At 41.4% G+C, this 11,931-nt stretch overlaps 1 protein-coding gene across 1 annotated transcript; it reads left to right on the forward strand.

The window, feature by feature from the left end:
• Positions 1–1,113: 1,113 nt before the first annotated feature.
• LOC133798685 (thioredoxin-like protein CITRX, chloroplastic) lies at positions 1,114–6,145 on the forward strand. The gene is made up of 4 exons (XM_062237123.1): positions 1,114–1,530; positions 1,858–1,980; positions 5,396–5,476; positions 5,749–6,145. Exons 1-4 carry the CDS (start codon positions 1,297–1,299, stop codon positions 5,863–5,865), a joined length of 555 nt encoding a protein of 184 aa, XP_062093107.1. The 5' UTR covers positions 1,114–1,296; the 3' UTR covers positions 5,866–6,145.
• Positions 6,146–11,931: the final 5,786 nt, after the last annotated feature.

Here is an 11,931-nt window from a genome sequence, read left to right on the forward strand (position 1 = left end):
GTTTGGATACACAAAAAAGTTGTCGCGAGGGTAGTGGGTCGTCGAAAATGTTGTATTATGTGCTTGTATTTGGTCGTATGAATATAATAATGTTATATGATTTGTGAGTTATTGTTACGTTATGACAAGTATGATTTATGCAATTTAGTATGATGTTATTCCATGTATATATTGGGAATTGAGGTTGTGTCCTTCATAACTCTTCTTATTGGGTGTTAGCTCACAAATACTTTATGTTGTAGGTAAAGACATGGAAGTGGCTTTGCACTAATAAGTTGGAGAGCTTTAGCGGAATGCGTACATGTTAACGACTTTGGGGTTGGGCCTAAGACCTTTTTCTATGGTTTCTTTAGAGATATTTTATAACTTTCTCACTATTTTGGAGACATGCTTATTGTGAAGTTTTAGTTAAATTGTATTATTTTTCTTCAATTATGAGATTCTGGAATCTGTTTTGTTTTTTTAAAAGACTTTCGGTTTGGTTATTTGAGAATAGAAGGTTTTATGTTATTTATTTAAAATGCCCCAATTTTTCTTTATTTTTATGAAAATTACACATGTAACACTATGAACTTTGGACATTACATGGCTTGCTATATCAATTTCTCAGGAACGACTCGAGGTTGCTTGACAAGATAATGGTGTGCCCCTACGTACTAGAGTTGCATGGATAAGTTAACCTAGATAGATCGGAGGTTGAGGAGGCCACCTTGAAGTAAGAGGCAACTCGTGGGTCTCTGGATTACAAAAGATGTAGCCTAAGGTCACGAACCTGAGGGCCGGGTTCGAATTGGATTTGGCAGGGCTGAGTCGTAACAATGGGTTAGGGTCCGATTGAGACCATGAGCACTCAAGATTGGTCAAGGTGAAGTTTGATCTATTCCATATCAAACTCTTTGGTGTGAAAAACCATCACCAATATATATTAAACAAATAGTATAATTATATATATTTACAACAAAAATTATTTTTGTGTCAAATTATACGATGCTTTATATGTTTTGTCAAATTATGTAGAACTTCTAATATGTCATGTTAAGTATATATTCTGGTCCCTTTATTTATTTTATTTTTGTGAAAGGGTCCTCATATTGAATCGAAATACTAAAAATACAACATTGTCAACGCTGTGGATATCTTAATTCCAAGTCAGAGGATGGATTTCACAGCTTCCAAACAGTCTCATCAATTATCTTCCTTGCCATCACTGGGTTTTGGGTTTTGGCTTTTGGCTTTTGCTTTTGGCTTTTGGAACTAGATCCTTCTCTCACTCTCTCTCTTACTCTCACTCTCATCATGGCTCTTCTTCAGACACACATAGCTTTTCAAAGGTTCTCACCTTTAACAAAAATCCCTTCTTTTACAACTCCAAAACCCACCTCTTCCTTTGCTCAGTCCGCCATGATAACCCATCACCAGAGCTCGCTCTTTTCCTCCAATGTCGACACACCCTTTTCACTCTCAACACTTCCCAGAAAGCTTCTTTGTAAACCTCCTCAAGGAAAACATGTCAGAGAAGACTATCTTGTGGTATGCTTTTCCTCATAACGCTTGCCCATTTTCTTGTATCGTTTCAATTCTTGTTCTATTGCTCTGTATGGGTTTTTACTTTATTGTATAAGTATGGTTTGGTTTTTGTGGTTTTGAATAATTTTCAAGAAATAGCTCTATTCTTGGTTCGGCTCAGTAAATGCGTTTTATTTTGGTTAGATTCTAACATGGGATTACAATCTTTATTGTAACAATGTTAAAGAAAATATGATGCTCGTTGTAGAATTTGTGTGATATTATCCTATTTGTATAACACTTTAAATTTTTTGAATTTTAGCTTATGTCTCTGTATTTCTGTTGTTGCAGAAGAAGTTATCTGCCCAGGAGATCCAGGACCTGGTAAAGGGAGAAAGAAATGTACCCCTTATAATAGATTTTTATGCTACATGGTGTGGACCTTGTATTCTGATGGCTCAAGAACTCGAAATGGTAAGTTCGGTTTAAGAATTGAGCTTCTGTGTACTCTGCTTTGTAAATGATTTTTACTTTCATACATAGACGAAAAGCTGAAATAAGATATTTAGAGTTAATGCTCTTCATTTTGTGAAAGGCTTTAGTTTTTTATATGAATGTGAACTATGCATGGGAAGAAAAGAGTATCAGTATCCAGTGTGTCAACACTTACAATATATTATACATTTATATGTTGTTTTGAAGACAAGATTGGTTAGTTTTGTATATTCAGAATGGTTTACTTCCACTAACGAATGAGGTTCTGGGTACCTATGTTTTCTGTTCATAATGATAAAGTATTATCGGATTAGGCGGAGGAACCTAGTTTCAATAGATGATTAAATAACTTTCTTGAAGTGAAATGAAAGCATTTGCAATTTCATTTAGATAAGCATATAAATCATCAAGATTTCTCATTTGGATGGAATTACATTTAAATCTGTGATGTGATACATGGGAGATTTAAATTTTAGTAGGTGAGTTAGATTTCCTTGTAATGCTGAACCGTGTAATACATTTCAAAATTAAATTTTTTATTTTAGTAGATGCTTTGTGGATTATTTTGTCAATGCGAAACCTTAAGTTTGCATTGAGCATTTGTATCTTAGATCCATGAGGTACATTATTTGGTTGTGATAAGGTTTGCTTTAGTAGGTTTCTTTTAATGATTCTGCTAATCATATTTTTCAGTATTGTACTTTTGTGTGTTTTCATTCATGCTGTTGTATTAGTCGAGTTGGGCTCTAAGTTTTTCGCTTCTACCTGGCCTTGTCCACCATCCTACCCATGGCATCTGCTGAGCGAATAGAAAAGGCGATAGTGAATCTCCTTGTATCAAATCTCTTTGTCCCTATAATCTTCTCCCTTTGCCTTTCTTTAAAAAAAAAAACTGAAGAAGAGATGGTTGAACGACATCCCACTATCCATTTTCTCCGCATCATTCTTAAACCCTTGTTTTGTAACACAAACTCTAGAAAACACCACTCCACAAAGTCATAGGCCTTCTCAAAGTCAATTTTGCAGGCCGGCACCTTTTTTCCAAGAGCCTCTAGTCTTCCACAACCTCGTTTGCCACTAAAATAATATCCAAGATCTGTCTATCAGCCACAAAAGCCCCTGTGTTTCTGAAATTGTGTGACCTAGTACTTCTCTAAGCCTTGCATGAGGTACCTTGGATATAATCTTGTACAAACTCGTAATCGTATTAAGACTAGTAGGCTTGCAATCTCTTACCTTACAACTATTCAATTTTTGGGGGATCAAGCAATCGTACGTTTCATCCCATGAATGATACCGTCCTTAGCAAACTTCATGAAAACACTGAGCATGTCATCTTATCACTTGCCACTGTAAAACCATCCAGTCCTGGTGCCTTGTCTCCATCACATTTGAAAGCAGCATGTTTAACTTCAGATTCTTCAAAAGGCCTCAACTTGAGATTCTTCAAAAGTCCTCTCCAACCCTTCAAAATGTGATGGAGACAAAATATTCTATACTCATTTCTACACCCTCCCTCAAGTTGGAGCATATAGGTTCCACATGCCCAACTTGCATACTAATTCATCAAAGGTCTCTTGTGAAAGACCTTTTGTAAATAAATAAGTTTGTTGTTGTTTGCTTGGTATGTACACAACACATAGTTCTTTTCCCTCGATCTTTTCTATAATGAGGTGTCGATCCTCTTCCACATGTTTGCTTTTATCATATGATGAATGGGATTATGTGCTATGTTGATTGCTGATTTATTGTCACTGTATAACTTCAAAAGATTGGTCCTCTTAAGTTTTAGTGTTTAAAAGCTGATGGATTTTGTGAATATGCTCTGCTGTGAATGGGAACTGTTCTGTTTGGGTAGCAGTATGTGCACGTCCTTCTAATGGAGTTCGAGGGGGGCGTGGTGTCCAATCTGCTTGTTTTCCATGGAGACGCCAGCATGTCTCCATAGTATGACCAAGTCTGCTGCAATGAGTACGCCAGGGATGCTCTCTGCGTGTTCTACAAGAATCACCACCAACATTAGGATGGCGGACAGCAAGGGCAGAATGGTCGACTTCTGCAGCAACAGCAGGGCCCATCATGACACGCTTTTGACTCTCTTCTCCACGCACCTCTGCAAAGGCCTTACGTACAGAAGGAAGTGGAGACTTACCCAAAATCCTACCTCAAACCTCATCCAACTCACAGTTCAGAACATGAAGAAAATCAAACAACCTTTCTCGATCAAGCATTTTTTGATAAAAAGAGGCATCATCTTTGCATTACTAGTCAGGTACATAAAATAAATCAATCTCTTGCCACAGATTATAGAGAGCATTATAAAATTGTGTTACCATGAGATTTTGTTGCTGCTAGTACGGGAGTTTGGACTTGAGTTCAAACACTTGAGCATAGTTTTCAAGGTCAGAATAGGCCTCTTTGATAGTGTCCCAGACCTCACGAGCAGTGGAGAGGAATAGTTATGTTTTCCCAATATCTACCTCCATGAAATTAGTAAGCCAAGCCATGATTAGAGAGTTTTTGGAGGCCCACCGTGCGAAAGAAGGATCATGAGCTTTTGGAGCAGGAGTGTCACCATTTAGATAGCCAAGGCGACCTCTACCACGAAGATACAAAGTCATTGAATGGGACCATTGCAGAAAATTTTGACCATTCAGTTTGTGAATGGTGATTTGGACAGATTGGAAGCATCGGGTGATGCAGGAAACTTAAGGTTCAGAGTTTGGCTTCTGATACCATGAAGAATAATAGGATCTGATATATTATTCTTGATAAAAAAGAGCCTTTAAATAGGCAGGTTACAAACTATCGCCCAATACGCTATTAGCTGTACAGATTCTCTAAGTCATTCATTCTCCTAAAAATCTGGTATATACGGTATATTAGGAAATAATAAATTAGGTTTCCCTTAAGGAAATAATACCAATTAAATACAAAATATCTTATACGGATTAAATACAAAATATTCTTTTCTCATTTCTCTAGACTTATTTGTCATTAAGCAGCTCTAGTAAACTAGAAAGTGGCTTTACCCTAGTTCTAAGATCATTCTTGATTCTTGAATGGTTAGTTTGTGTGTAAGTGCTCCAACTTACGTGATCTTGGTGGAGCTTTTGCCGTTTGTCGTCTTTTGAATTGATGAAACCTTTCTGCAACCTGCCTCTTTTCATTAAAGATTTGTGGTTGAAGCTTGTTCCTATGTAATATTAGTTGACCAGATAGATTTATGATATCTTAGTAAATCATTTAGATCTTTTTTATTACTTTAGTTGGGGGTTTGGGGTTCTTGAGTTCTTGACTATCTTTAATGATGTGAGAATTCATGAAATATTAAATGACCACTAAATATATTGCATATCTTGAAATGAAATCTTAATTTGGGTTGTTCTGACAGCTTGCGGTGGAGTATGAAAGCAATGCGATGATTGTAAAAGTCGACACGGATTACGAGTATGAATTTGCTCGTGACATGCAGGTAGAATCATCTACTCATTTATTTATTTTTGTCAGTTTAATGTTAAACAAAATAAGATTTTTTTTTATGCATTTGAGCCATGATCATGCAAATCACCAATTCATTACACAAAGTTTACAAAAAGAATTTAGTCTTGCGAGTATATTCTGTCTTTCTCATGTATCAAGAGCTATAAACAAAGATCTGCTTGCATATGTTGCTTTCTTAAGCTCTTTAACACCACAGATGAAGCCATGAGAAGTTTCTCAATTTTCATTACTCTTCCCTGGCAGGTACGAGGGTTGCCTACACTATACTTCATCAGCCCTGACCCGAAAAAAGACGCAATCCGGACTGAAGGACTCATTCCAATACAGATGATGCGGGATATCATCAATAACGAGATGTGAGGGTGGGCGGGAGCATGGAAGCAAGACTGGTTGACAATTTTGCAGGGAGCGACGGATCCAATCGAATTAGTCTTTCTAGGCACCAACATCTGAGGTCTTTCTGGTCATATATATTTAGTGAAGTGTTGTGAGGTTGAGATGGTAGGCATATTTGTTATAGCTGAGAAGTGTATTATACTGAATCGTAGCCATGAAACACTCTCATGTATTGTGTTTTTGTACTAGTTGGTGGATGAGGAGTACAGAGAGAAGTAAATCACATCATGATTTTGAGCCAAAACCCACACTATACTTTGTCTGCAACCAAACATATACCAAGTTAGACAAGTTTAAAATCAAAATCTTAATTTTCAATAGCACCACATTATTAATGAACTTTAACACCAATAGCTAGTCTAAAAGGTGACACTTAAGTTGCTAAGTAGTTCTTTTTTGTGGAAAAAGTCAGTAAGTTGTCTAAAATGGTGCAGTTAGGTGTGTTCGTGGTGCGGTTTTTTTTTTGTCAATTTATTGGACCATGCTGCATATGCAATTTGAACAATTTTTAAACAGCAACTTGCACCGTATAGATATCAAACCGCAGTACAAAATGTAGTGTGAGTGTTTTATACTTATCGCTAAATAATTTAACAATTAAACATTATAATTAATTAATATTCATAATAAAACTCATAACTAAAGAGTGTTCAACAAAACAATAAAATACATCAAACTAATAAACTTTGATCAAAATCATATAAATACAATAGTAATAACATAGAAAAAAATGTGATGTATTTAGGAGGAATATATTTAGGTTGAAATAGAATATGTGTTAACATTCTATGAAACATAACAATTTTTCTAGATATTATGTATATTATGCTATATAAATATATATGCATTAACTTTAAGTGATAAAATTGAATATATATATATATATTAACATATATAACAATGTGGTGTGGTGCAATTTAAACCGTATTTATAAAATTCAAAACTGCAAACCGCGCCGCCATATGGTTTAGCAAAAATGCAAACCACAACCGCACTGCGAAGGGTTTTAAACTGCAAATTTTGGTGCGGTGTTTTTTATTTGTACAACAAATTTCAAATATATTTTCAATATTAGAAATATATATTGTTGACATGGTTCTTCGCCAACAGGTAATTAAGAGAAGAAGAGAAAGGGATTAGTGCTAATAATGAACCGAAACAGATATATGATCTTAGGAAATGGAAAGGTGACTCAAGACACGGTTTTTAAGTGGTTCAAAGGTTAAAATCCTTCTACTCCACTAGTCAATATTATTGCTCTATTATGGGTATATGATTACAAGATATTTCTTACAAGAGATCATCCAACCCCTATCAACTCCCAGGGTCTCCATATTTATAGGAGAAGTCACCTGGGAGTTGGTAAGAAGGTCATCCCGTGACCTTCTTACCTATCGTATCAACTCTGTGACATTCATGATTAATTCCTAAACCTGACACATAAATGTGGTCAAATCAATAGGTAAGGAGATAATGGGCCGCACGGCCCAACCCAGTCGTGGGTGTCTGAATACGCACGTTCCTGCTGGGTGTCCGAGAAGTCAGGGGCATATCAGACACGTGATGTATGATATATGCACGTTTACCTTGCGTGTGTTGACTTTACAAAGGGTCATAGCCTCCGGACTCAGGTCTTAGGCAATCTTGGCGAACCCTTGGGTTACCTCGAGCTAAGGAGGTACGACCTTATGACGGAAGCTCCGGTCTTGGGGATGTCCACGAGATAATCAAGATTAGGTCGCAGCTCAGCCCGCTAATCAGCCCGTGGGAAAATCAGGGCGTACATCTGCCCCCCAAGCCCCTGCTCGTGGTATACCACGTCGTATAAGACCACAATAGGGGCTTCTAGGCTTCCCCATGAACTCTTCACATTCCACCTCTTACGCAGGCGCCTGATACGTGGAACATCGTGGTTGGTGACGGTACGTCTTACGAGAACCGCATTTAATGGCCTAGCCTATGCCCAGCCGTCGTTCCATATTTCGAGTGGAGGGCCTCAGATCCCTCATCAGGGCCATCCAACGGCCCTCTACATGTGACCCTTCACGTATATAAAAAGGGGTGGGCACCCTACGCATGGGCCACCCTTTCTTTTGAAATTTCTCAGAACTTCTCTCCTTCTTCTCTCTTCATCTCAGAAGAAAAAACCCTCTTCTCTGTGACTGCTACACTCAGCGTTCAAGAAACTCAGACGTAAGGATTTCTTCAAAGCTTTGGAAGCCAATACTCCGACGAAGCTTTCACCTAGGCGATACCCTCATCCACCTCCCAGTCAAACACTGTAAGTTTCCTGACCATGTGTGTTTTGAAAGTATATTTCACTGTAGCTTAGGTAAATGTTTAACTGTAGCCGCATGCAAGGGTTTACTGGGTTTGGTGGATGCGGAGGGTGAAATCCTTTTAGGTTAGGGTATTTTTGCTGTAGGAAATCACTTAAGAGTATGGTTTACACGATGCTTTTTCTTGGTAGGATTTTTGACATATTTTAGGTGCAAAACCGGGTAGCTAAGGGGACACGCCTCACAGGCGGTTTTGCCAACCTTGCCTATCGAAACTTTCCCCCAAGGAAAATTTTATCCTGACCCTCCTGACACACGAATTCCGAGTAATCGGGGATCTGTTGGGAGCACAGGCGCGTGTTCATTGAATCGCGTGGTCCCACTTTCCACGGGCTGGGCTTACCTCAGCTCGTGCAAATAACATTTGATTTTTCCTCACGCTTGGGTCGCCTTTTTGAAATATTTTCTTTTGTTTGTTAGGCAACCAGATGGCACCGAAAAGGAACGCTCCCAAGAAGACCGTCAGCAGCTCGGCCTCACAGCAGGACAAAGGAAAGGCAGTGATGCCGGACTCCCCAATCCCCAACTTTGGGCCGGCGGTGGAGCAGGAGGTTGAGGTCGCCCCCGATGCCTTCTTTGAGGCGGAGAGGATCGTCTCAAAGGTCACCGACCAGACGAAGATCAACAAAATCTTTCTCTCCCACAACATCGCCCTGGGGAGAGCATCCGTGGTGGCCCGGCCTCCCGCGGAAGGCGAGCGGAGCTGCACGCCGCTCGACGAGGTATTCGCGGCCTGGAGCGGCGAGCATTTCAAGGCGGGGGCATTCCTCCCGCTGGACCAGTATTTCGCGGACTTCCTCAATTATGTGAGGATGGCACCATTTCAGCTCCTCCTAACTCTTATCGGCTGTTGGAGGGGTTGGGATATTTATTTTTGAAGCACGAGTGGGAGGTCCCCACTCCAGCAAATATTTTATACTTTTTCTGCCTCAAGGCCAGCCTGGATCAGCGGGGCCGAGGCGACGGGTTTTACTACTTAACCCGATTCCCCAATACGGCTGCGGTCATCGAGCTGCCCAGCCACCCCAACGACTTCAAGGATCAATTCTTCATGTCGACGGGGTTCAGGAATTGCGAGCTCCACTACTTCAATCATCCTCGTAAGTGTTTTTCATCCTTAGCTCGTAAATTAAGTGTTGTTTTAGCTCCTCTCGTACCCCTTTCTGACTTAGACTAATTCTGCAGCCATCTTCGCGAGGACAGAGAAATCTGTGACCCTCGGGGCCCAATACGAGACGCTGGCGGGCTTGCCCCCCAGCGAGAAAGATTACCGCGTGCTCGTAACAGACGAGACGATGATAGCCTGCAAGCTAATTTTCCCAAATCAGACTTTAAACCTCAGGAGGCCTCGGGGGCTTCCCCCAGCTCGCGACACCAGACCCATCATCGTGGAGGAGGTCGTGGGAGACGAAGACGAGGAGGATGAGGGCGACGAAGTTCCCCTCGTGAGGAATAGGAAGTGGGCCTTGGAGGTCGCCTAGAGGACAGGCGAGGAGAGGATCCAATCCGGAGCAGCCGCAGGTCCTTCTGGCCAAGGTAACTCTTACATGTTTAGGAGTCTAGATAGGGCCACAGCAGACCCCCGGCTGGCTAGGTTCAATCCTAGGCAGCTCCTCCATCGTCATTGAAATGATCCGGACCTGAATACCACCCTGCTCCATTGTGTTGACCGGCTTGTGCTGGACTACCAAGATAGCCGGCCTAGGGGTACCGTAGTAGTAGATAACACCCTAGCCTTTAGGTCGATCCTATTCGAGGAGTATGGGACCAACCTTCGTACATGGCCATCACTCCGGAGGGGTGTCGTAGCTCTGGGGCTTAGGCAATACGTAGAGGAATCTAGCCCTGAGTCAGACTCGGATCCAGAACTTGCGCCAGCTCGGGAAGTAATCGACTTAGATTCTTCTTCTAGCTCGGGGGCTAGGATTCCCTTAGTATTCATATACTTTTTATCTTTACCCCTTTGTTTTTGTATCTGTATGGTTGCTAACTCGTACTAACCATGTTTTTGTTTTGGCAGAAGAGATGTCTCAGCCCGAGGAGAGCCTGCGAGGTGCGGTCTTCGGGGGGAACCCCTCTGCTGGGCCAAAAATGAAAAGGCTCCGGACGTCCAAGAACGCCGCTGGGGTCCCCACCAAGTCTCCGGCTAAGGAGAAGGAGCAAACCCCGGCTGCCCAGGTCGCGGGAGCGATTCTTCCTGCTGCAGGGGGAAGCAACATGCCTCCACCCCCTCCGCGAGCTCCAGCCGCCGCCCGGGACGCAGGAACGGAGCTCGGGACTTCGGCGCTTGTACCCTCCGATGTACGCATCCCAGTCAATTCCCAAGACCTGGAGAAGATCCCCGAGGCCTTCCGGGGAACGGTGTATGAGTCGGCGAACTACGCCGTCAGCCACATTTACAGGTTCACCGAGAAGGAGCTCCGGGCCATCGAGACACTGAGCTTGGTGGGCGTGCTGGAGTCTTCACTGGGCATGGCCATGACGGTAAGCTAACTTACTTTTTTGTGGTTTTTAACATTACACTTTGCTCTGCTTTTCCTTCCCTTTTTTTTTTTCTGAGGCAATTGTCTTTTCAACTTCGCAGAGTGTCGTTGCCCTTCATCGGAGCATCGTCAGGACCAAAACTCAGCTCGAGGACATGAGGAGCGAGCACCAGACTACCCTGCAGGCGACTAAGGATGCCTTGGCGGCCTCGCAGGTCGAGTTGGAAAAAACCCGCTTGAAGGTCCAAGAGCTCGAGACCTCTCTCGCCACCTTGCGGACAGACCTAGATGCCGCGAAGACTAAGGTCTAGGCCGCCCAGGCTGCCCTAGACGAAAAGTCCATGGAAGATCTGTTCTACCATTGCTGGGTCTACAATCCAGATGCAGACTTCTCCTTCATGTCAGCGAGCCTCTGGGAGCGCTTGTTGGTGAAGTTCCAAGCTCGCCTTGATAAAGAGGCGCCCTCGGAGACCGGGGATGGTTCTGGCGCAGCTGAGCAAGGCGAGGCGGCGACCTCCAAGGGGCCACCTGGCGGAGCTTAGGGCGTTTCTTTTCTTGTGCCCTTCAATATTTTTAAATACTTTTTATGTAACCTTTGCATGAGGTGCTTTCACCTCGAGACAATTTGATTTAGCGCTTTCAATTGATCCTCTTTTTTTTCTTTACACGCTTTGGTTACAATTTCTTAAAAAACTTAGTTCGTGCTAATTTTTAACCATATCTCGAGCTCTTTAGGAAGAACAACGATCAATAGATTTAAATTAACTTCTAAGTTTTATGACCCGGTTAGGACCAGGAACTTAATTTGAAAACTTAGTTCGTGTTAACTTTTATCCATATCTCGAGCTCTTTAAGAAGAACAATGATCAATAGACTTAAATCAACTTCTAAGTTTTATGACCCGGTTAGGACCAGGAACTTAATTTGAAAACTTAGTTCGTGTTAACTTTTATCCATATCTCGAGCTCTTTTAAGAAGAACAACGGTCAATAGATTTAAATCAACTTCTAAGTTTTATGACCCGGTTAGGACCAGGAACTTAATTTGAAAACTTAGTTCGTGTTAACTTTTATCCATATCTTGAGCTCTTTAAGAAGAACAACGATCAATAGATTTAAATCAACTTCTAAGTTTTATGACCCGGTTATATCCAGGATAGGACTTAGTTAGCGTTTAATCCTTATCAATATCTCATGTTTTTTAAGAAA

The sequence above is a fragment of the Humulus lupulus genome, chromosome 8 (assembly GCF_963169125.1).
Source record: "Humulus lupulus chromosome 8, drHumLupu1.1, whole genome shotgun sequence".
Classification (NCBI taxonomy): domain Eukaryota; kingdom Viridiplantae; phylum Streptophyta; class Magnoliopsida; order Rosales; family Cannabaceae; genus Humulus; species Humulus lupulus.

Bases quoted from the DNA above. Each gene is read 5' to 3' on its own strand.
- LOC133798685 (XM_062237123.1), top strand. From the start codon at position 1,297: ATGGCTCTTCTTCAGACACACATAGCTTTTCAAAGGTTCTCACCTTTA. The intron at 1,981-5,395 runs GTAAGTTCGGTT...TTGTTCTGACAG, and splicing joins TGGCTCAAGAACTCGAAATG to CTTGCGGTGGAGTATGAAAG. The intron at 5,477-5,748 runs GTAGAATCATCT...CTTCCCTGGCAG, and splicing joins AATTTGCTCGTGACATGCAG to GTACGAGGGTTGCCTACACT.